The sequence below is a fragment of the Bombina bombina genome, chromosome 1, assembly GCF_027579735.1.
Source record: "Bombina bombina isolate aBomBom1 chromosome 1, aBomBom1.pri, whole genome shotgun sequence".
Lineage (NCBI taxonomy): Eukaryota > Metazoa > Chordata > Amphibia > Anura > Bombinatoridae > Bombina > Bombina bombina.
In genome coordinates, this window is record NC_069499.1 from 1,363,953,131 (window position 1) to 1,363,980,357 (window position 27,227).

The following is a 27,227-nucleotide window of genomic DNA, read 5'->3' on the forward strand; positions in this document are numbered from 1 at the left end:
ATCTTACGAGAATATTAAAATATATCTTTTAACATTAATTGGGGAGTCAGATTCTTCAATGCTTTTATATAGAAAAAGTATATATTAAAAATATTTAGGATATGTAGTAATATTATGATTGTTTTAATGAAAGTGACAGTGTTGTTGAATGTAAAAAGAATTGTATAAGATCATGTATCTTCCTTAGGTATCTCAAAACATTATTAGAAAATATTTTACAATTATTACATTTATAAATGGTAGGTCATTTAACTTGATATTTTTAACAAATTAGTTATTGGATGCCAGGTTAATCTATGTAATTTTCTAGTGGAGTCATTTAACTATACTTAGTAATATTATGTATTTATTACAATCTTACCTCTTGGGTTAGACATCAAATATCTATATAGAATGTAATTTCCCCTTTAGTTTATTTTGTCAATGTTAAATCAAAATACAATATGTTTGGGTCCTTAAAGGGGTCATTCAAAATGTATATTTTGTATAGATTGTTACAAATATCATACAAGAATTTAAACATATTTAGAATGTACTATAGAATTAAATTCAGTCTTTAAATATACTTGTTAAAATAAAAATAAATGCACATATCTTAGTCAATGATATAAGGCATCTATATGCAAACAACAATCAGCATCAAAATAGCCTATGTAGAGATGTATTTAATCCACGAATATATATAATTACAATATAATGATTGAATAACAAAACATATTAAGTTGGTCAAATATAAGATTATTATACAAAATGCATACATAACATATAGCTTAATGTCCCTCTACGCTGAAGGCTAAATAAGACCTCATTTAATAAATATATTTCAGTCAGTGTGTAAAACAATCTAGAAGTTAATCTAAATTTGCTTTACTCATATGTTAGACTCATTTAGCAAAAGGAAGGTGCCTAGGTTTATGATATATTAAGCATTATTGTGAAATGTTTATTTAAAGGGACATGAACTCAAAATATACTTAAAGGTAGACAGTTAAAAAATTAATGATTTATACATTCTGAATGAGTATTCTATTTTAATCAACTTTAAAACTTGTCTCATATTATGAATGCTCATTGTGATGTTGCTATCATTACTTTAAAAATAAGGCAGTAAATAGCTAATTTATTTGCTTCAGTACTCTGGACAGAACTTGATTGTTTGGAATAATTGATGCAACAATCGTCAAGGACAACCCAGGTTTTTATTAAACAATTGTCCGTAATATAAAATATCATTATTGATTTGCAAAGAAACATAACAAGATAACTGTTAACATTTGATAATCTGATTAAATAATAAAGTTGATTAACATTTCATGCTCAATCACCAATGGTAAATTTGTTTGGACAGTGTCCCTTTAAGAGATTTAAAGAGTGTATTTACTTCTCTTCCTATCTTGACATACTTTGCTTGAAAAGCATATCGAGATAGGCTCAGTAGATGAAGATTGGTGGATGCACAGAGATGCCTTATGTGATTGTCTCAACCATGTGCATTTAAATTTCTTCTGTTGAGGATATATAAATACTAAGAGAAAATGATTTACATTTTAAAGTCTAAACAATCTTCTATCTCTACAGATCATTTGATACAAATGTTTGTAATGTCTCTTTAAAACTAAAGACGCCATTGCACAATAACATATATGAGCACTTCAGACAAATACAAGCTAGAGGTTTATTTGAGAATAACAAATCTGTAGTTTAACATTTATAAAAAGATTATCCAAGTTACTGACATTCTAACCGGAATTTTAACATTAATAAATATTGCGTGGGAAACGCATCTTCAAACACCAGATTAGCATATTTAAACATTGTGTGCTATTGCGTGACATTAGACTCTAATCAATGTGCATTATAAATACATTTAATAGAGCAATGTCAATACTTCACAATAAATTTATTTAAAGAACAATAAAGACATACAATATTAAATGTGTATTTGTATTAAAGAAACAGACCGTTATTAAACCGAGAAATGTCTACAACATTAATAATGTGACAGTATTAGATTTTAAAGAGTATTTAATCATTAATATTTCACGGATCACGGATATTAAATCTGCGTCACACATATCCGCATGACAGGCCCATGAGTTACAAATAAGTCTACGTGAAAAATGAAGTTACAGCACCACCAAGCGGTATGTGTAAGGATGTTACTAAGATATGAAACATTAAGGAACGGCCAATCAGAGTTCATCACACAAACACAACTTGAGTCAGGATGGTCTCACAGACATTATAACAATATTTCAAACTTTTATCCAATCAGATGTACAGATAAATTGTCCCATGGTGCATCTCATGTTTACTTCACCATATAAAAGTCCATTACACGTTGCCATCTTTGTCAGTTCTCTAATGCCTGCAGGCAGTATATATATTTATATATTTATATATTATTATCAAACCGAGCAGGCATGTCAGTTCCCAGGTTCACCAAGGAGGAGAGCGCTGCACTGGTCCACGCCGTCAAGGACTTTTATCCCCAGCTGTTTGGGAACAAGAGGAGCTCGACAGATGCGCCTGTTAAGAAGGCCCTCTGGGAGTCTATCACCAATGCGGTTAGATTGGTGTGTGACGTCCAGAGGACCCAGGATCAGATCATGAGGAGATTCGGAGATATGAGGTTGCGTTTATCGAAAAAAGTCAACCTCATAAGGGACTGGGTACAAGCCCGTAAGAGAGGGGGCCAAAGAAAGGCCCCGCGGAAACTGTACCTACTCCCTTATGAGGTGACTTTATGCGAGCTCCTCAATCTCCGGGTCCCCAAAAGATTTAGATCCTCGCCATCCTCGGCCTCCTCTTCTTCCCTCCCAGCTGCGGGATCTGAAAGTCCTGACGCGGGGGACAGGGCAGATGCTTCTCCGTCCGGTGGCCTGGGAGGAGCCGATAGAGAATCTGAACCAGGTAATTATCCAACTTCATATAATATTTTTTATTTTAAAAATCAAATATGTGTATTTAGTCAGATACTAAACCTATACAGATCTCACAACATACACTACATATGATGTTTAGATATCTGATTTTAGATTATTGACACATGAAATAGGAATGATGTTTCTTGCGCTCTACAGAATATGCGTCACAGAGCGGAAATGTAATTTCGCATCCACGTTAACATGGGTTTGCGGAAAGTGGCATTGCTTTATACATGTTGTTCAAATGACGGATGCGTAATTCCGCTTGGAACCATTGCGCAATGATCGCGAAAATGGCATTTCTCATCCACGTTAACATGGGTTTGCGGAAAGTGGCATTGCTTTATACATGTTGTTATAAATTAAATGGAAATTCTTAGATTAGTGAAGAATACAGTATTCTTATTTTAAATATTATAGCTAATAAAAAACGAATAATACAAATAAATTATAACATATGGCCATCAATTGATGATTATGTAATAACAAGCAGATATTCTTAAAGATACAGTAAACAACACAACTGATTGAAAATAAGAGTCCAGGATATATTTATCATTAATTTAATTGCGGAAACTATTAACTCATGGGACTACCAAAGGATTAATATTTTTCTATTGATTTGTTATTAATGTAAATATTTTAAACATGGCATGATTAGTATTAATGATATGCAATCCTCATTTAATATATTACAGATATGGATGTGGCTGCTGGATCCTCAAGCCAGGGCTTGTCACAGTATGGTATGTCTCTTTTTAATTGACATTTGTCTTCGAAACATGGACTGAACATTACATACTAAATACACATTGTTCAATATTTATATGTAATGTCTATTTAATAGATGAAAATTAAATAATTATTCGGATATCCTTAAATAACATATTAGATTTTAATTGCATGCTCAATACCATTCATGACATCAACATATGGAGTAGATAATTCATTAACAAACAACAACATTGTGGAATCTATTTAATTTTAGATTAAAGGGATACTGAGCTACAATTATTAATATTGTCTTTCACATACAGTATGCAATATTAATAAACATAAAATATAATACTATCATCATATGTGACATATTCTATTGCTAAATGTATTTTAAAATAAAGAAAGTACGTTTATGTGCATCTATATTTTTGTTGACCAACCTGGGTTTTTATTGATGATTGGTGGATACCTTCAACAAACAATATTTATTGAATCCAATATTCCTTATCTGCCTTTAAGATTAATATCGAGCAACATTCTAATTATAATAGGAGTCAATGTTAAATCATTTTTTACAGTTTGAACATAGAAATCAATTATTTAAATTAATCATGTCAGTGTCCCTTTAAGACAAAATAGATTCATTCATCTTTACATTCTTTTTATTAAAAACTATTGATATATAAATCTAATTATCTGTTGGAGTTACTTTATAGATATCTGCATACTCTAACAGCACCATGATTACATATTTGTAATAATCAATTTTGTTATGTATTGTGATAAATATGTGTTGTGTCCTAAACAAGATTACTGTACATTGAAAAAATGGGTCGATGTGACACATGTTTGTTTAGATTTGTCAACAGATGTTCCGCAATATGTGGTTTGTGTGTATTCTTGTAACTTCTTAAGGACATATGACGGAATTATTCCGTCATAAAACAATTGAGCTAAGTGAAAGCTGTGTCCTTAAAGGGTTAAGAACATTGATCATTGGGTATATTTAGATATGCAATAGCAGCATCTGAGATTAATTTGATGTCTAATGTAGTCTGACATTAAACATATGTTCAATACAGATATGTTTACAGAATCCCCTTGATTCAATCAAGCATTTTCTGGTGTAATGACTGCTCTATTCTTCACATTTTAAAGTTGATTAATGTTAAAATTCTAGACAGATGTGATTTAGTGATATCCAAAATGTGTTTAATAATATATATCTATATCATTCATAGAGAGAGTTGGTGTGGGGAGCCCACAGGAATCCAGCAGTGACATAGAGCCGCCTTTGCGGTCTCCTGGTAAGTCCATTGACTCATTTATATGTAATTGAAGGTGTATTGCTAATCAATATTATGATCATGATTCCGATGAAGCATAACATTATAAAAAATCAAAAAATTTATCTTCTGATTATATATTTTTTTTTTCTATTGAGCGATTAATAATTTCAACTTTATTAGTCTACACATTTGTTATTCATAAGATGTATAACATATGTTTTTTTCAATTTGATTTTTTGACAACAGTCATCAAGTGATACACACATGAGAAATCTTAAATGTTCTACGTACTATGCTTTTATGAATTTAACATTAAGACAAACAATACATTAAAATTCTGATTTATTGACAATAACAAATCTATTGTCATTTGTATGCTCCATCAAAATGATGTAAATCATAACTTTGTGTGTGTATATCTTTAATGCAACATTGATGTGCGTATTTGAGCAACATTAACATATGTTATAATATCTGATCTTAAGGTGTACACAACATGTTATGTTTTACAGAGATTGATGTCACATGTGGGATGGAGGAGGAAGAGGCTGCCTTGGAGTCTGATGGTATGTGAAATATATCTATCATGTTTCCAACATGTTTCTTTTTTGGAAATCATTTTATTGAAGACATTCAAAGTCTACAGCTTTTTCCCTTTAAAAAGGAATATTATTTGTCTGTTCAAATACACTACTGCCCCCTTTCTATATCAGGCAGCATGAAAATCTGCTTGTATATTTTTTTTTAAGAATATATAATTCATGCCATCATTATGTCACATGCATATTCCATGCCAAAACACAATAATAAGTTTCAAATTGTACAGACAGTCATTGAGATTCATCTGAGTGCCTATATAGATACCATATCCTCATTTCAGAATAGTTTACAGATTCAAACACACTTCGAAGTATATTGAAAACATAATCAATTTGAAATGCGTTGATTTGATGTCAGGATGTATGAGATGTTAATATATTTTCTTTACATTTTCAGATGGATCCACCACTTCTGGTCATCTGGATTCCGCCCCTGCCCAGTCACAGACCCCTCCCCATGCACACACCCCTGACCATGGCCACACCCCTGCACACACCCAGAGCCCTTCCCATCACCAAACTCATGACCATGCCCCGACCACTGCCAGCCCTTCCCATATTTCATATCCTGTCCCTCCCAAAAAACGCCCATACACCCCCCTTCGCCGCTCTCCCCGTATTCTGGCCCGTACAGCTGCCCAGACCCAAACTCCCCACTCCCCAGCTGTACGGCCTACCCTGGAGCGGCAGCTCACCACTCCCCAAGCCATTCCCATCCCTCCCCAAGCCAGTCCCATCCCTCCCCCCTGTTTCAACCTTCATTGTCCTGGGTGTCAGATTGTCCTTCCCAGGCACAGCTGTAAGTATCATTCTAAATACACTTTAGAAGATACTTAAAGGTACAGTGAAGTTAAATTGGTTAAATTGTGATTCAAATCCAGCATGCAATGTTAAGCCAATGTATAATAGAATACTCTTATGAATTATTCGTCATTCTCTTGATATCTTTTTGGAAAACAACTTATTCCTATAATTAGTTTAAACAATAAAATAAATGTGGCCATCATTTCTTTATTGTTGGATGAATGTATCCATCAACCAGCATGCACAAACAAAGTTCATCAACAAATATTGGCTTCCATAAAAAGCAACATTCTTGCATTCAAAATCTAGCTTGAGAATTAAAACATATAATGAATATGTATAATTTCTAAAGATTTGTCATGTCATGCTCTATCTGAATCAGTCCATTAAATATTTAGGTTCAGTGTCCCTTTAATTGGATATCACTACATATACCAAACACCACTACTTGGATCCAAAATTTTATGTACAAATGTGGATACATTATCTCTTGTCTAACCCAGTGGGAATGTAATTTCTTCTGGTTGCTATGTTTACACAGCTTGTCCTCAATGCCAAAATGTTTAAGGATAGGTGTGCCTACCACAGTCTAAATTGATTTTTTAAATTGCTGATGTAAGTACAATGTAAATCCTTTAACAACATTTGATACACTCAAGCTGTATAAGTGGATCATCTAAAACCAATTAAAGGGGACAACATGTTTGAGTAACATGAGCCTTTAATGATTTCTGTCTGTCTGAATAACCTAATTCATGTGTAAAGAATATATGAAAATTAATTTTGGTAAATAATTATTTGTCTTTATGATGACAATGTATGTATTAATTTTTTTTATTCTGTTGTGTAATTATCCTTAATATTTAATTTTATTTTATTTTAGGCTGTGACTCAGCATGGCTCATGCTAGAAGGGATAGCAAGAGTAGAGCAGGCCGTGTTGAGGAACGCAGCTGTCCTGAGAGGGATGAACGACACCATGCAGGCCCAGCTCCGGGTTCAGGACTTGACTCTGCGTGAAATTATGCAATTACGTTCAAGGCCTGAATCTGGAGCTGGACATGCACAGGACAATGAAGAGGATGACCAGTAAGTGGAGGATCTGGATATGCTCCATGGTGGCAGATAATAATCCTCCGTCCACATGTTGAATTTGTATTTATATTGTTGCCATTTGGCCTTTTTATCAGTTTATTGTTGTGCCTGTTGCACTCTTTTACCTTGTCATGTGTCTCCAATGGGGCTATGCTGGCCCTTGGCAACTCTCTTCATGGACTGTGATGCACTGTGTTACCTTGTCATGTGTCTCCAATGGGGCTATGCTGGCCCTTGGCAACTCTCTTCATGGACTGTGATGCACTGTGTTACCTTGTCATGTGTCTCCAATGGGGCTATGATGGCCCTTGGAAACTCTCTTCATGGACTGTGATGCACTGTGTTACCTTGTCATGTGTCTCCAATGGGGCTATGCTGGCCCTTGGCAACTCTCTTCATGGACTGTGATGCACTGTGTTACCTTGTCATGTGTCTCCAATGGGGCTATGCTGGCCCTTGGCAACTCTCTTCATGGACTGTGATGCACTGTGTTACCTTGCCATGTGTCTCCAATGGGGCTATGCTGGCCCTTGGCAACTCTCTTCATGGACTGTGATGCACTGTGTTACCTTGTCATGTGTCTCCAATGGGGCTATGCTGGCCCTTGGCAACTCTCTTCATGGACTGTGATGCACTGTGTTACCTTGTCATGTGTCTCCAATGGGGCTATGCTGGCCCTTGGCAACTCTCTTCATGGACTGTGATGCACTGTGTTACCTTGTCATGTGTCTCCAATGGGGCTATGCTGGCCCTTGGCAACTCTCTTCATGGACTGTGATGCACTGTGTTACCTTGCCATGTGTCTCCAATGGGGCTATGCTGGCCCTTGGCAACTCTCTTCATGGACTGTGATGCACTGTGTTACCTTGCCATGTGTCTCCAATGGGGCTATGCTGGCCCTTGGCAACTCTCTTCATGGACTGTGATGCACTGTGTTACCTTGTCATGTGTCTCCAATGGGGCTATGCTGGCCCTTGGCAACTCTCTTCATGGACTGTGATGCACTGTGTTACCTTGTCATGTGTCTCCAATGGGGCTATGATGGCCCTTGGAAACTCTCTTCATAGACTGTGATGCACTGTGTTACCTTGTCATATGGCTCATATATTCCTTATTTTTACAAGATTATTTATAAACGTTTTGTATGTTTTCTTACATACTAATAAAATACATTTTATTTCACAAATCTTTGTCCTCATTCTTCCTGTTATTTTTTGAAAGCTCTAGTTTATGCTGTTGATCCTTAAAGGGACCTACCAAATATATTTGTTATAATGAAATCATATATGTAAGACAATAGTAAATGACTTTAAGATTAACATCTCCAATGTAATCTTATTATTTGTGTTTATATTATTTTCTCTTAGCTCTATCATTGCCTGATTATGATTAGCAGAGTAATTTCTTTATATATGTATATATATTTGTATTTGTGTATATATGTATATTGAAATGTTCTGATCCATGTGTGTATTTATAAACTCTGCATGAATTGATGCACCTTTACCAAATGATCTGAGTATTGATACAATGATATAATCCCTGTAAAGTGTTCATTTTATTTAAATAGTATTGACTATGTGTATGCTCTTTTTAAAAACAAAATAATGTCCCTTTAAGTGATGTTGATCACAATTGTTAATGAATGTATTTCCATTTGTAAAGCGTTTTTGTCCTTTTTACAAGAACAAGGACATATAATTTTATTAATAAACAATCTTATTGTAATGTTGACAGCACCTGTATTTCATTTTCAAATCTATATTATTGTCAAAGTGTAACCAAATAAATCTCTGTGTGTAATGCAAATAATGTGGATGATGAATATTAGTTAACTAATATGTTAACTAAATACATCTCCTCCCATTTATGGCTATAGGTAGGCTGACAATAATTAAACTTGAATAAATGACACGTTTAATCAATCCATGTATAACTATTGTTATTCAACAATAATCCAAACATATCTTAAAACATCAATGGCATATGTATTTCTCATGTGTATCTTTTAAATGTTAAAGATATACACCATAGCTATAGTTCAAGGGACAGTCAAGTCCGAAAAGATGATTCTGGATTTGTTGTCATTCCTAGATAGCAATCTACACACATACTAGTTCCTAAAATATAAATACGTTTCTTAGTGATATGCCAAGATGTCACTGAGTCCTTGTATTGTCTGCGGTTTTTCAGCGATCTCGGATGCGCTATGTTGCTTAAGACGTCACCTGCCAGGCTGTCCAATGATTCCTTGTATTGACTGACGTTCTTACGTGATCAGGAATATGCCTTTTATTGGATTGCGTTTTGACGCGATCAAGGATGCGCCTTTTTTTTTGGGCGTTCTTACGTGATCAATAATGTGCCTTTCATTGGATGGCGTTCTTACGTGATCAATAATGTGCCTTTCATTGGATGGCGTTCTTACGTGATCAAGGAAGCGCCATGTTAAGACGGCACATGTAAAGGTAAAAAAACGTCTGATTGGATTGCGTAGTCCCGCAATATTTGTGCACGTTAAAAACGTTTGTGACTGCATGCAATTTTAAAAAGCTTGCGAATATGTATTATTTGCATCATGTTACATTGTTGACCCGTAGCTGATAAAGACCACCACATTCTCTTTTGCTGGATGTCTGGTTGAATCAACGAACGAAAGCAAAATGTTTTCATGCATAGGATATTTATAGGCAAGTGCAAATCTCTACAGTCCATGTTTAATATGTTTGTCAACAATGTTCCTTTTTCTTAAAAATTACTGTTGTGTTTAATGTTGAACATATCTAATTAATAAATATGCGCTATTGTGTTTGAATAAAGTAATCAATATGCATTTATCTTTATCATATGCTAAATATATGATGCCGACTTCTTCTAAATGTAATTTCGTTGTATATTTTATTAAAGGTTCATTAGACACTCACATTATAAATCAAAATCTTGGATTTTGTCTCTAGTTAGATAGTCCATTGTTTAACCAATAGGTTTATTTTGTCTTGTGTTCTAAGAAAATGTAAGTAATTTTCTTACTCCTCGCAAAGCCTCTGAGTTTCATGTGAGTACCATCTCCAGCTTTGTCCAGTTTGTGTAAAGGGTCTTTTCATATGTTAATGATGGTGTATTGTGTTGTTTTACGGTTGTAATGGTGGTTCATCTATATTTTCAATATAGCTAACCCTATTTTATTTGCAAGTGTTTGAAGCTTTTTAATATTGATATCAGTATATGTTAATCTTGTTGTTTGTAGTAGTGTCTATTACATACAGTTATGTAAAAAATATAGGATACTGTCCCTTGAATGCAAATGTTGTTTTTTGTATCATGTATGAGATCCACATAGTTTAATCTTCAAATATATTTTTGTTAGCATATTTCCCCCCCCCACTCCTAAAAGGACTTTAAACCATATTCATTGTTAAAATAAAAATATTTACAATAAAATATTAACACAATAATGTCTCTTAAAGAAAATAGACTTTATTTAACACGTCAATATAAATGTGAATTTAAAATTTATTTTTTGACAAAGTACATGTAGATATACCAACAAGCTTAAAATATGTGTTAGCATATGTAATGTTGTTAAAGGGACAGTTTAGAAAAATTTTATTTTTTAAAATTATTCGAAAAGTCAATTCTGTAATATCAAGGATATAAAATGTTTCTCAACAATTGAACATTTGTCTGTGTTTATTTAAATTTGCTATCTAAACCTATGAGGTTGGTGTGCTCATTTCTTCAATCTTGAAGAGTGCTTGTAATCATTATACAATTTGAGCACTAGAGGGCATTTGGATAGCATTTGTATATGTAAAACCTTGTGCTCATACAGCATATTATTGACCATGTATTGATAATTGATATCTAAAATGTTGTTATGTCAGAACAACAAATAAGTGGTCATTTTTCATAGTCATAGATACAAGGGTAAGCACATAAGTCACACATGTATTTCTCCATGTTTTGTTGTTTCCAACTTTATAATGCGTAATACAGTGTTTTCTTTGTAATCAATAATTTTCTGACTGTCCCTTTAAGCTGTGTTATTGGCATTCAAACAGTAATATGCCATCATGGATAATTGTTATGGTAATTTAGTTAGCGATTCGGGAAACAGTTTGGACATCACATCACAGAAACCAATCAATATCATGAACAAGGATAGGTATGTGATGATGTGGTTTTCACACACTTATAACCCACACTCTGCAAACAATCTTCCTCCATGGACCCGGTCCCATAGAAGTCGATTATATACAGAGTGTGGTCCACAAGTGTATGAAAACCACATCATCACATACCTATCCATTACACATTACATAAAAAAATAATTTGAAGATGGAAAAAAATACTTACTTCCTCTTCCTTCCCCTCTTCCCACGGGGCTGAGGCTCTGGGAGAGGCAACTGCCGACTCCGAAGAGTCCTCCTTGGAGCTGTTGTGGGAGGAGTGGAAGGAAGAGTACTGGGACGACCAAGGTGAGGAGTAGATGGCTGAGGAGGAGAAGATGGATGAGGAGGAGAAGATGGCTGAGGAGGAGGAGGAGGAGTAGATGGCTGAGGAGGAGGAGGAGGAGTAGATGGCTGAGGAGGAGGATGAGATGGGCCGGCAGGAGGAGATGGCCCAGCAGCAAGAGGCCCAGCAACAAGAGGCCCAGCAACAGGAGGTAGACCAGCATGCGCCTCCCGGAAAAAAGTGAACATTTCTTGATGAAGCTGAAACATTCTTGTTTGTCCTTCTTGTATTCTATTCAGTATGCTGATTATTTCATTTTGTCCTTGAATAATTTGATTCTGGCCATCAAGTATTCTGCGTCGTCCTTCTATATTTTCTATCCGGGAGGTACGCATCTGGTCTATGTACTCCAGTAGAACCCGCACCTCCGCTATTTCCTCTTGTTGTGCCTGTTGAACCCGTGCACGGCGGGGTGCCCGTGCACGGCGGAGTGCAGGTCTTTGAGGGACCTCGGGTTCCGCGGGTTCCGCGGGTTCAGCGGGATCCTCCTGTGCTTCCGGGGCCTCTTCATCATCTCCCGTGCGCTGTTCGTCACGGGGGGCCTCTTCCCTCCGAAGTGGGAATTCCTCACCACCACTCTCATCCCGGGGAGATGCAGGAGGCTGTGCTGCCTCGTCCCCAGACTCTGTATATAAAAAAATAAATAAAAAAAAATATATATATATATTAGCATATTTGCAAATAAAGGTTTAAATGACTTAGCTTACGATACAATTACAAATGCAGAATCATTAATCCACTTTGAAATCTAACAAACAATCAATACGATTTCCGCTTTTTCTAAACCGTGTTTGTGATATCTGTGGTCAATGTGAATGTTTTAGCGTTTGTTTTCAGTCTGTTTAAATGCACACCTAACCTATAGCCTAGATACTGATGTAACCGCAAAGTAATAGAATGCGTGTAAACAACGTTATAGCATTAATCTGATCCTTAACACATGAAACCCAATGTTTTATCTTTCATGATTTAGAAGCATACATTTAGTATCAACTTTCGAATGTACTTTTCTTATCTAATTAGCTTCATTCTCTGGATATTCTTTGCTGAAAAGCATATCTAAATATGCTTCTAAGATGCTGATTGTTAGCTGAATATAGCTGCCTCCTGTGATTGTTTCACCGTGTGCATGGCTATTTCTTCATTAAAATATATCTCAAGAATGAATCTAATTAGGTAATTTAAGTACATTTGAATGTTTTGTCAAATTGTATTCGCTACCTCAATCATGAAAGTAAATGTTTGCGTATAGTGTCCATTGAAATACATTCGTATGTGAAATTATTGTTCAATGAGCTTACCGTCAGATGAGAGTGGCAGGTTCCCGGTATCGATTCCTCCGATACCGACTACTTCCACCTCGGAGATGCTGGGCCGCAACATTTCCTCCCATCGGCAGTACTCCATTTCAAGGGCAGGGCCGCCACCGGTCCCTGCGGCATGTCGGGCCTCCAGGCTTAACTTTTTTTTAAGTTCAAGTTTACAGTCCCGGTACCGATGTTTGATAGAATCCATATCCCGGTTCCGGCCACCCACTGCATTGACTGCATTCCTAATCTCGTTCCAGAGCCTCCTCTTCTCAGTCGGGGTGGTCTTTTGGTGCTGCAGCATCCTATGCCTGGCCATATAGGCCTCTACGAGGGCCTCCTTCTCCTCCATCGTAAACCTCGCCTCCCTAGTCGCCTTGGCCTTCCCCTGTGACGATGCCCTCTGTTTCCCGGACTGTGAAGCCCTACTCTGACCGCCACTGGGCCCAGCCACTTGGTCATCTTGAACCAAGTGGCTGGGTCCACCCACCGCTTCCACCCCCGCTTCCTGCCCCCCTTCCTGCCAAACTTCCTGCCCTGTTCCTCTCCCCCTCCCTCTACTCCCCCCTCTACCTGTCCCCTGCCTGGCCTCCATCTCCTCCCTAAACTAAACCCCAAATAATCAAACAAAAAGTGAGTGTGATGAAATGAAAGGGGCTCAAAATAAAGAACTAAAAAGACAAAAAAGGTGCTTAAAGTGTGAGGGATGTAAAAAAACAAAGAGGGTAAGGAGTATTTAAATAAACGAAAAGAATAAGACTAAAAGGAGGATATGTAAACTAAATGTAACTAGGGGATGGGTATGGGATGGGTATGGGGTATGGGATAAGAGTAAATGGTATGAAAGGGAATGGGACTACAAGGAATGGGGTATGGAGTGTAGTATGAGGGGGTAGGGGGTATGGAGTGTATGTAGTGTTATTGATAAGTGTATGTATGTATTGAATGTGTTTGCGTGTAAATGTGTTAAGTGTACAGATAAATCACTCGCTCGCTAACTCACACTACTTCTAATTCTCACTAACAAACACTCCCACTAACGCTCACTAACTACCACTAACTGACGCTCCCACTAACAACTCTCACTAATAACTCCCACTAACTCACTCACGCTCCCACTAACAGACTCTCTCCTACTCCCACTAACTCCCACTAACTCACTCACTCTCTCACGCTAACACTACCAACTGACTCTCTCACGCTAACACTACCAACTGACTCTCTCACGCTAACACTAACTCACTCTCAAAAATTCGCTAACTCTCTATTCTTAAACCTCCAATCTCCAAAGACCCACCAGCAACACAGTCAAAGAAGCCATGCTTGTGTGGTGCTTATATACCCTGTGTAAATGTTTAATGATGTCCCAATTTCCATTGTAATTAGTGTTCAGGTGTGCTTTATTAGCAATTAATATTATTGCAATGTGTATTAGGTGTGTGAATTTGCGCATGCTCATTTCGAGTTGGTATTTGTGGAATGTGTAGAATGCGATGATGTTATAGTGTTCGTTTTAGCTTTCATTGTCCAAAAGTATTCTTATTAAATGTGAATTTGCGATGGTGTGTTCTTCGTGAAGTGTTGTATATGTATGTTTTTCATAATATATAATGATATTGAATGCGATTTTGTTTCTAGTGTATGTATATCTTTTTTAATCCTTGTTGTTATTGTGCGATTTTCCGCATCTTAAAGTATATGCGTATTCCCCGTATAAATAGTATTAAAACTTCCCCCGCTTGTGAATGTGTAATGCTTGTGTGCTTTGTTGATTGATTGTTGTTGTGACATTTGCGGCGTGTTATTGTTGTGCATGATGTGGTATGCGTCATATGACCGAGCTGTGCGTATTCTCGCGAGATCGAGTGTTAGATTAAAAAAGGCAATTTTTTTGCTTTCCCATTGATCTCTATGGGAGACTGTCTAACGCGGGCAGGATTACACGTGTGACATACACGCGTTAGGAGCATCGTTAGATGGTCTTATCTTAACTCTAAATACCGGAGTCAAACATTGACGTGCGTTAGACATAAACACGCGTGGCGTTAACAGCCCATCTACCGCCGAACTCTAAATCTAGGCCTTAGTTTATTTGAACCACAGACGACTCGACTCACTGACTAAGCCAGTACAAAGTAACTTATCCTACCCCAGAACACCCAACCCGGCACAAACCATAACTTATCCCTTCCCCCTCCCTCAGTCCTCCTCCTTCCTCCCCTATAGATACAGGGACTGACCACACAAACTCGACTGACAGATAGCTACTGGTAGAAACCCGAAAGGTTGTCGGCAGAGGAGAAACACCAAAGGTAAAACCCCAGACCCCGACACACCTACAACACAACCTAACACCCAGAGATGACAGCGCCACATAAAGCAAACTCTGCACACAGGGTGAACATCATAACAGTAAATGTCAAGGGATTCAATATCCCACAAAAGAGATCAATCATAACTCATGATCTAAACAGATTAAAGGGGGACATTGTACTAATACAGGAGACACACTTTAAGAGAGGGCTTGAGCCAAAATGGTTTAACCGTTTATATCCCACTGCATACTTCTCCTCTGGGCCAACAAAGAAGTGCGGAGTGGGAATGCTCATCAGACAAAATATCCCATTAAAAATTACAAAGGTAGAAAAAGATTCAGATGGCAGGATGCTGATCTTGTTTGGCCTGCTATACGGCAGACCAATCACTATCATAAATGTATATTTCCCCAATAAAGCTCAAGCAACCTTCATGTGCGCACTCTCGGGGAGAGTTTTGGACAACATGAAAGGGGTGGCATTTATGGGTGGGGATATGAATGTCCCACTTCATCCTATGATTGACACATCAGGAGGCAAATCAAACGTACCCAAAAGAGACATTAATCACATAAACAACCAGATAAACACCCTGGCCCTATATGATGTATGGCGCACATTCCACCCCTCAGTCAGAGACTACACTTTTTATTCCAACCCACACGGAGTTTACTCACGGATCGACTATATCCTCACTGACTCTCTAAGCCTCACACTTGTCAGACATACCTCTATACATCCAACCACATGGTCAGATCACGCTCCCGTGACATGCCAGATAGAATGGCCGGACTCCCCAATTACCCCATACATTTGGAGATTAGATGACAGTATGCTGGACCTCCCAATGATACAGTCAGATGTAGAGAAAAAGATGGTGGAATACTTTCAGATAAATGACACACCAGAAATAACTTGGACTAATATCTGGGAGGCACACAAATGCGTAATCAGAGGGATACTAATGAAACATAAGGCCACATCACTCAAACAGCACAGAGATAGACACGACACTCTCTTACGAAATCTCAGACACTTAGAACAAGAACATAAAAAGAATCCCCAAAAAATTTACCTCAAAACCCGCTTGAAACAGACTAGAACTGAGTTTAACACTCTCCTTCAACACGAACAGCAAAAGAGGGCGCTGAGATTACGGCAAAAATACTACGAGCAAGGAGATAAGGCAGGGAAAATGCTAGCTAGAGCACTGAAATGTAGACATTTAAAAACACACATACATCACATTAGAAATAAAACTAACCAGACCAAGCATGACAGCACTTCAATAGCAGAAGTATTTCGCTCCTACTTTGCGACCTTATATAATCTGGACGCCACCAACACAGGCAGCAAATCACATATCTCAAAGAAACACGCAATAAGCAACTATCTAAAGGGAATAAACCTACCTAAATTAGACGATAGTCAGGCAGAAAAGCTAGGCTCCCCAATTAGTGTCAAAGAAATTCTAAAAGCCATCAAATCAATCCCATCTGGGAAAAGCCCAGGCCCAGATGGCTTTGGGGCTAAGTATTACAAAAAATTTGCTTGTGTGCTCGCCCCGAAGCTATCGCTCCTTTTCAACTCAATTAACCAAATAGGCGGCTTTCCGGCATCAATGCTGGAGGCCCATATTGTTATGATTCCAAAACCAGGTAAATCCCCCGACATCCCAGAGAATTTCCGGCCTATTTCCCTCCTGAACACAGACATTAAAATATTCGCCAAGGTGTTAGCGAACAGACTAAGCCCCCTTTTAGGGCATTTAATTTCATCAGACCAAGTAGGCTTTATACCTGTGAGGGAGGCGAGAGACAACACTATTAAAGTGTTGCAGCTTGCGGACCTAGCGCGCAACACAGGCCAAGACCTAGTTCTCATATCTACAGATGCCGAGAAGGCCTTCGACAGGGTGAACTGGGACTTCCTCAGGGCCACCCTGCGAAGAATGAACTTCAGCAACGGCTTTATTAAAAATGCGTTCTCCCTATATGCCGGACCAACTGCAAGGATTAGAACTAATTCAGTTCTTTCAGAGCCTTTTAATATCCGAAACGGGACTAGGCAGGGGTGCCCCCTATCACCACTGCTATTTGCTGTATCCATTGAGGTACTAGCATGCAAGATCAGATCACATAGGGAAATCAAGGGCGTCTTCTCTAAAGGAAAAGAATACAAATTAGCAATGTACGCGGACGATATCTTGCTTACCCTCACTGAAATAGACAAATCCATTCCACCTCTCCTACAAACATTTGAAGAGTATGGACGGGTCTCAAACTTCCATTTAAATCTAAATAAATCCGAATTACTTAATATAAACACCCCCACCCTAAATATAGCAAACCTCAAACTCACCAGCCCAATAAAGGTTCAAAACTCTCAGATAAAATACCTTGGCATACAAATCACACAGCACTTTAATGATCTATTTAAAAGCAATTACATCCACTTACTAAAAGAAGTCACAAATGACCTCTCTAGATGGAAAGGTAAAACACTGTCCTGGATAGGTAGGATACACACAGTAAAAATGAATATTCTACCACGCATTCTCTATATACTACAAGCGTTGCCCATCCCCTTACCAAAAGACTACTTAAGCCAGCTGCAGGGTAATATCGAAAAATTCATCTGGGGAGGAATTAGACCCAGAGTCCCTAGAAGAACCCTTTACTTAGCCAGGGAGAAAGGTGGACTGGGCCTACCAAATTTAAACCAGTATAGACTAGCAATCCGACTGCAGAGGGTGGTAGAGTGGAGCCACAATTCCAATTCTAAACAATGGGTAGAGCTGGATAGAGACATATTAAATACGGGAAATGTGGGAGGACTGGCTTGGCTTCAGACAAAACATAGACCTGAGACCATCGGCAAATACCCTCTATTAGAAGAGGTGTTTCAAAGATGGGATGCATTGCTACATACTAGCACATCTATAACAACCAGACCAGCACCACTGACCCCACTCATTGGAAACCCTGATTTGCCTTTTATGAAAAAGTCTAACGACGCCGCTGCAACCCCGACCCATTTAAGAGACCGATCTGTCAGCACAATTGTGAAAGAGGGACGGACGCTACCCTTGACAGAACTGGGAGGAATAATAGGTGACACTCCACAAGGGTGGTACATACATGCACAACTTACACATTATGTCAACTCCCATAACTCACAAAAAAACCTTAAAAGACAGTACACACGCTTCGAAAACCTATGCGCTTCTACACTACCTCCTCGCCACCTCATATCTACGCTGTATGGGATACTGATGGACACTGAGAGCGAACAATTACCCACATACTGTCACAGATGGACTAGAGACCTAAACCTAGTTATCACACACGCAGAATGGATCCGAATCTTTCGCAACCATAAAAAAGCCTCAGTATCAGCCAAAATTCAAGAGACAAATTACAAATACATGTCTAGGTGGTATCTCACCCCCGTGAGATTGCAAAAGATATATCATACGGCTAGCAACAGGTGCTGGAGGGGCTGTGGCGCGCCCGCAGACATGCACCATGTGTGGTGGAGCTGTGAGAAACTGGATGCATTCTGGGAGAGTGTGGTGGGACATATCAACAAAACATTAGACACAAATATAAATAAAGATGGCCTGCTGTTGTTCCATGGCCTACCAAACCTTAAAGATAACGCTAAACAGAACCTATTATACATAATGTTAAACAGCGCCAAATCACTGATACCACAAAAATGGAAATCCACAGATATCCCAGATCTCACAGCATGAAAACAGCAAGTGGACAACTTGCTCCTTATGGAGCGATACCACTTTCTCGGATTAGGCAAATTAGAGACGCACGAATACATGCTTATGCGCTGGAACGCACACAGAGACACCTGAAGGGTTTACTGACAAAAACAGACCGGAAAAGACTGACAAGGTAACTCACCAACTATGGAGAGACACAAGACAGCCCGAATATATGACCTACTATCACAGCCCCCCTGGACATACCCTCTCAACCTCACTCAGCTCAGACGACACCCTTCCTCCCTTACCCCTTCTCACCATCTCTAATGCTCACCTCACTACATATCACACTGCAGGTGTTTAAAGAATTTAATCTACAGCACTAGACCAGAAATATTTTTGTTTGTTAGAATAACTTCAAATCTGTTGGACTTTGTATACAAATGATAATCTTGGACTCTGCTTCACTAACATCTCGCTAAACAATAAAGATATGAACTTTCCAATAGCCCAAGAGTGGCTCACAATCTTCCAAACGATGTTAGCAGAGATCACTCTCCTGAAACCATCTCAGAGCCATTATAAGCATTAACTTGTTAGATTTAAGCCTCTTAGGAGCCTTAGAGACTTTTTGTTCAACCTCTAAAAAACACATCTGTATTAAGAATTTATTAGGCTCATATTGTAACCAGAGCCAAGTTTGTACTATGTTGTTCTTCCTTATGATAATAAAGCTCTTTTGGAAAAAAATAAATAAATAAATAAATAAATACATTTTAATCTGAGTGATCTTCTTATCTGTTTGTGAGCAACAAAAGTGAGCGCTTTTGCAAACGGGAGCTGCTCGTAGAGGGAGATGTATGATCTGATTTCAATCAACTCACACTAATCACTTCTGATAGTTGCAAAATGTAGCCTAGATCTGCCGTCCTAATCTAGATTGACAAGGAGTTCAGTAAAAATACAGAGATGTTAAAGAACGATACACAGAATCACAAGACAGATTATTGGGTCCCAGCTTTCACTTTACTGGACTCTCTTGTTTCTTACCTGTCAGGCCAACCTCATTGGTTGTTACCTGTTTGCATGCATTATTTATTTCTACTGACGAATGTACTCTTGTTTCCCCTATATTTAGTCCTGAGGTTAAAAAGAAAATGTATTCTGTACCTAGTGTGTGCTGCTAACCTGCATCTTTTAAGGTCCTATGAATGGTAGCTGTATCTAGTATTTGTGTCTCGTTCCCCTTCAGTACAATAGGCGCATTGCGCATGCGCTAAAGCAGGTTGCGAGGACAATAGAAAAATTACAGGGATCACAAGAAGATGATGATGTCACTGATGACGAAATAGGAGAGGGGCCAGGTGGACATTTTCAAATGGCAGCGGCGTGAACAGTAAGTGCTTTTACTTGCAAACGCAATATATTTTAAAACTGGGCTACATTTGTAAATAATGATGTCTGGAAACTTTATATATATAACTTAAAACACTTTTTGGGTTGACTGTCCCTTTAAGTGTAGTCAAACTTGGAAATATTGTAAAGGTAGTAACACACAAACACAGAAACACACAGACATACATAAGGATTCACATATAGCCACTCTAACATACACACAAAGAAACACACAAACAATCTCAGACACAGACACCCACACAGACACTCAGCACATTGTCCTGACAAGTAATGAGGTAGACTACAGTTTTGTCAAAAAGGGAGATTTACAAGGCAAAATATGGAATTCTGATTATCTTTTTGTCAAGGAAGATGCCAACTATATTATGACAACAGCATGCAGTGACTGAAAGTAAAGGCCCTGAACTGCCTAAACAGTTATTTAAAGGTTAAGTGGTTGATTGGTGACTTCCAGAAAGGTCTCATTAGTCTCAAAGTCTGTAGAAAGGTGTGAATAATCAGTAGTAAGGTCAAAATGTCCTAAAAAGGAACAGACAATGGACACACACACACACACACACAAACTTGCACATACACCCAACGAAACACCCACAGAGACAGCCGCAGAAAACACACAAAGACATACACACACACACACCCACAGAAAATACAGACATAGACACACATCCGCAGAAAACACACAAAGATGTACATACACACACACCTTCACAGAGACATCCACAGAAAATGCACAAAGACAGACACAAAAACCCTCACAGAGAGATCCACAGAAAAAAAATACATACACACTCATAGAGACACCAACAAACGCACAAAGACATAAACACAGACACCCATAGAAACATTTACAGGAGGTAAAATTTCTGCACATTGCCATCCCCTAAATCAACAGTGTGTGACATGCATGATAAAAAAAAATAGCAGAATTTAAGAGATAACTTTTTAAAGAATCATATTTGTAAATGTGCAAACAAAAATACTTCTGTGAATTCAAAATTGTACATTACTGATCTGTCCGAATGGGTAGATGAAGAAAAGTACTTTTGAAAGGTTGACGTATGTTTGGGGTATTTTTCCCATTTCCCCAACCAAGAGCACCACTTCAAATCTGGTGTACAAATGTTCCCATCTGTCATTTGTATGGAATTTGAAAATGCTGTACTCTATATGCTCTTGGTGGAACCATAAACTGTGGCACTAGGTCTCATACCATTAAATCTGGTTAAATGCAGGATTTAGGGTTGTTTGTATGTATTTCAAAATTTAGTCAGCTGTAGTGTAAACTGAACAGTGTTAAGTTAACCTGTCTCATTCAAACACTGAGCAATCTTAGCCAGAGAGTATAACATTTGATGCAGATGTAACAATCTTAGATAAAATGTCTCCTGGCATCTGGAAAGTCCTTGCATAAAGGGCATTAAACTGGAATGTAATTAAAATATATATAAATAAAAAATTATCATATCTGCCAAAATGGCACCTACCATTTGTGTATTGAGGAGGAAGCATTTCTGATTGGTTTTAAATATAGAATTTATACAGCAATGTCAAACAATCATAAATACAGTGCTGCAAATTGCTAAAAAAATGTGTTTTTTTGGACCCTTGGCCCCACCACACAACTGCCATGCGGAAGTTACAATCTGAAATTGCACAAAGAAATAAAAAACATTTAATAAATAAGTCCTACCTACTCTGCAAATAAAAGTGATCTGCCGCCTGACTCTGGCACACACTGTACAAAATGAAGTGCCAAGTCTGTCTCAAACTGTGCACACACTCAGAAATCCTCTCAAATGCTAATGCTTTACTCCTTGTAATGACATTTCCCACGCTCAATAGCACTCTGCTGTAGCACCCTCTGGTAGCTGCCAAAATGTAGAGAAAAAAAAAGATTTTTTTAAAATAATAGTTGTGCTTACCTCATGGGGCCCCCTGGTTCACTGGGCCCCTTACAGGAGTCTCCCTATTCACCCCTTGATGGCGGCCCTGCCAATATTAAAAGCAATGTATTTGGCTTAATAAATACATTGGGGCCTATCTATCAAGCTCCGAAAGGAGCTTGACGGCCCATGTTTCTGGCGAGTCTTCAGACTCGCTAGAAACAGCAGTTATGAAGCAGCGGTCTAAAGACCGCTGCTCCATAACCCTGTCCGCATGCTCTGAGCAAGCGGACAGGAATCGCCGGAAATCAAACCGATCGAGTACGATCAGGTTGATTGACAGTTCCCTGCTGGCGGCCCATTGGCCGCGAGTCTGCAGGGGGCGGCGTTGCACCAGCAGCTCTTGTGAGTTGCTGGTGCAATGCTGAATACGGAGAGCGTATTGCTCTCCGCATTCAGCGAGGTCTTGCGGACCTGATCCACACTGTCGGATCAGGTCCAAAAGACCTTTAATAAATAGGGGCCTTTGCCTTTAATATTGGTAGTGCTACTATCTGCTACTTGATATAACTGCATTTTAACAAAGAATACCAAGAGAACTAAGTAGTTTTGATAGCAGAAGTAAATTGGAACCTTTTTTCAAACTGTATGCTCATTCTTTACATCCATCTGTGTCCCTTTTTATTTATTAAATTGACTAGAAACAATCATAGAAGTTTTTTTTTAACTGACTGTTTCTTATATGCTGGGTAATTAACATTACCACAATCCTTTATTGAATTTTAATATTTTTGTCCCTGCAGATATGTGTTGTTTTTTTTTGGCTGAATAGTTTTGATGATTTCTTTGAATTTGCAGGTTGTGGAGCCGGAAGAAGTGTTCTCAAAGTGTAAACTAGCTTACTTGCACACCTCCCACTGCCTTGGTAGCGGGGAAATCATGATCAGTGCCCTGGGGGACCCATCAGGAAATGCCAAAGGTGCCCATAAATGGACATGACTAAGGAACATCTGAAGAATTTGCACTGACAAATGTGGTGCTATTTTATAGTACAAGTTATTTGGACAAACATTTTATTCCCCATATGTCAATATCCCTAAATAACCCTTTTTCTTCTCTATTGGCTAATGCAGTTGATATACGAGTATAATAGGGTATAATTAATTCACACCTTGATAACAAGTTTGTGCGTTCGTCTTTTAACGCTGAAAATATGGTATTTTCAGCGTTAAAACAGCACCGCCGCCATTACAAGTCTTGTCCATATAGCTGTACCGCAAGCCTTTTAGCCTGTACCGCAACGTCAGTCCCACACTACTAAAAATTACGTTTTTCAATGGGATTCCCATAGCGCCGGTATTACGATTTGCGGTGAGGCTAAAAAGCGAGCGTTACAGCCTAAAATGACAAGATCTGTACCGCCATCTAAAGTCAGTAGTTATGAGTTTTACGCTACAAAGCTGTAACATAATACTCATAACTAAAGTGTTAAAAAGTACACTAACACCCATAAACTACCTATTAACCCCTAAACCGAGGCCCTCCCATATCTCAAACACTATAATAAATTTATTAACCCCTAATCTGCCACTCCCAATATCAATGCCACTTAAAAAAATTGTTAACCTCTATTCCGCCACTCCCCAACATCGTCACCTCTATAATAAACTTATTAACCCCTAATCTGCCATCCGCCCACATTGCCCCCACTATACTAAAGTTATTAAGCCCTACACCGCCGCCACTATAATAAACCTATTAACCCCTAAACCGCAAGCCTCCCACAATGAAATATACTAAACTATTAACCCCTAAACCGAAAGCCCCCCACATAGCAATAAACTAATTTAAACTAGTAATCCCTAAACCTAACGCCCCCCTAATTCTAGCTTAAATTAAATTAAAACTTACCTGTCAAATTAAAAAAACTAAGTTTAAACTAACAATTAAACTAATATAATTATTAAACTAAAATTAAATTAACTACCAATTAAATAAAAATAAACTACACATTAAAAAAATCCTAACACTACTTTGAAAAAAGACAAAGTATCTAATTACAAAAAATAAAAAATACTAAGTTACAAAAAATAACAAACACCAAATTACGAAAATTAACAAACGAAATGATCAAAAATAAAAAATAATTACACCTAATCTAATAGCCCTATTAAAATAAAAAAGCCCACCCAAAATAAAAAAAAACCTAGCCTACAATAAACTACCAACAGGCCTTTTGTGGGGCATTGCCCCAAATATATCAGCTCTTTTACCTGTTAAAAAAAACACAAAGACCCCCCAACAGCCAATAGGATTTTAGCAGCCCTAATTCCTATTGACTGATTCAAATTTTTCAGCCAATAGGAATGCAAGGGACGCTATCTTGAATCGCGTCCCTTGCATTGAAGATTCAGTGTACGGCGGCGACCGTATAAAGAGGATGCTCCGCGCCAGATGTCTTCAGGATGGACCTGCTCCACGCCTCTGGGATCAAGATAGAAGTTGCCGCCTGGATGAAGACTTCTCACCGCTTGAATCAGGACGTAGCCGACTTTGTCGGGATGAAGATCGTTGAAGCGGGACTTCAAAAACTGTCAGTGGATCGTCGGGGGTTAGTGTTAGGCCTTTTTTAAGGGTTTTTTGGGTGGGTTTTTTTTAGATTAGGGGTTGGGCTTGTAAAAGAGCAAAATTCCCTTTTAAGGGCAAAGCCCATACAAATGCCCGTTTCAGGGCAATGGGCAGCTTAGCTTTTTTAGATATTTTTTTGTGGGTTTGGGGGGTGGGGGTTTGTAATGTTAGTGGGTATTTGTATTTTTTTTCCACTAAAAGAGCTGATATCTTTTAAGGGCCATTAATAATTTATTCTAGATTAAGTTTTTTTATTTTGTGATGTTTTTTTTTATGGGTATTAGAATAGAAATATTTTTTTTATTTTTGATAATTTGTTATTTTGTGTAATATATATTTTTAGGGGCTGTTTTTTTTTTTAGCAAAAGAGCTGTTTATCTCAAGATAATGCCCTACAAAATGCCCTTTTAAGATAGGTAGTTAGTAAATAGTTAATAACTATTTACTAACTAGTCTACCTTGTTAAAATAAATACAAATTTACCTGTGAAATAAAAATAAAACCCAAGTTATCTACAATACAGACATCCCAACTCTCCCTGAAGTTCAGGGAGTCTCCCTGATTGTAATAGCGGCTCCCTGATGCCAGCAAATGGAATGCAATCTCCCTGAAACTCCAAGTACCATGATCCAATGTTGCCCAAATCAGTAAAAGTGTTTTTTTAAGGAATGCCTTTAGTTTCTGGGACGATATAGAACCCTCAAAGCAGGCATCAGTAACCAAAAAGCCCCCACTGATTTTAATAAAATAAAAACACAAATACTACCATATTTACTGCATGTAATTAAATTTCGTATTCTAAAATATTTAAGCATTCAACAAGCGTACGATCACTGGAAAATAGGTTTGTTGTATGTGGTTGTGCAATGAAGCTACATTTTTTTAATGTGACTTTAGTGGGAAGCCATTTTAATGATAAGTCTCTATCTTATTTAAGGTTTCAAGGTGTCCAATATATAACTGGGATGTCGGTGGGGTGGCGGCGCAGTAGCGGGTGAAGCCACCTCCCTGAAATGAGTTTTTGCAGGTTGAGATGTCTGACAATATAACTTTTAGTTATATTGTAGCTATCTTAGGTTTTATTTCTCAAGTAAGTATTTAGTTTTAAATGGGTATTATTTAGTTAATAATGGTACATTTAATTTAGATCTATTTTAATTATGTTAAAGTTTTGGGGTGTTAGGGTTAGGTTTAAGGGTAGGTGTAGGGGTTAATAGTTTAATTTAGGTTGTTGCAAAGTTAGGGGCTGGCGGTTTAGGGGTTAATAGGTTTATTTAGTTAATAATTGTAATTTAAATTTAGCTATATTTTAATTATGTTAAAGTTAGGCGGTGTTAGGGTTAGGGTTACGTTAGGGCTAGGGTTACGTTAGAGTTAGGTTTAGGGGTTAATATAGTTTAATTTAGGTTGTGATGTGGGGGACTGGCAGTTAAGGGGTTGATAGGTTTATTTAGTGGTAGTGATGTGGAAGGCCAGAGGTTTAGGGGTTAATAACTTTATTTAGTTGCTGCAATGTTGGGGAGCAGCAGATTAGGGGTTAATAACTTTAATATAGTTGCGGCAATGTTGGGGTGTGGTGGAATAGAGGTTAATAACTTTAGTATAGTGGCAGTGACATTGGGAGTGGCAGATTAAGGGTTAATAGTATTATTTAGGTGGCGGCGATATCGGGAGCAGCAGATAAGGGGTTAATAACATTATGTAGGTGGCGGCGATGTCGGGGGCAGCAGATTAGGGGTTAATAACATTATGTAAGTGGCGGCGATGTCAGATTAGGGGTGTTTAGACTAAGGGTTTATGTTAGGGTGTTAGGTTTGAACTGTATTTTCTTTTTCTACATAGACATCAATGGGGCTGCATTACGGAGCTTTTGTTTCTTCAATCATAGGTGTTAGGCTTTTTTTTAGCCGGCTCTCCCCATTGATGTCTATGGGGAAAGCATTCACGAACACGTCAAAACACTGCTTGTATTTGGGTGCGGTATGGAGCTTAAAATCTCCATATCGCACACG

At 38.0% G+C, this 27,227-nt stretch overlaps 1 protein-coding gene across 1 annotated transcript in view; it reads left to right on the top strand.

The window, feature by feature from the left end:
* LOC128650174 (methanethiol oxidase-like) overlaps positions 1-27,227 on the top strand; it is a 212,399-nt gene that overhangs the window by 128,056 nt on the left and 57,116 nt on the right. The window contains exon 5 of the mRNA XM_053703913.1: positions 23,446-23,566. Within this exon, the coding sequence (XP_053559888.1) occupies positions 23,446-23,566 (121 nt within the window). The remainder of the gene's footprint in view (positions 1-23,445; positions 23,567-27,227) is intronic.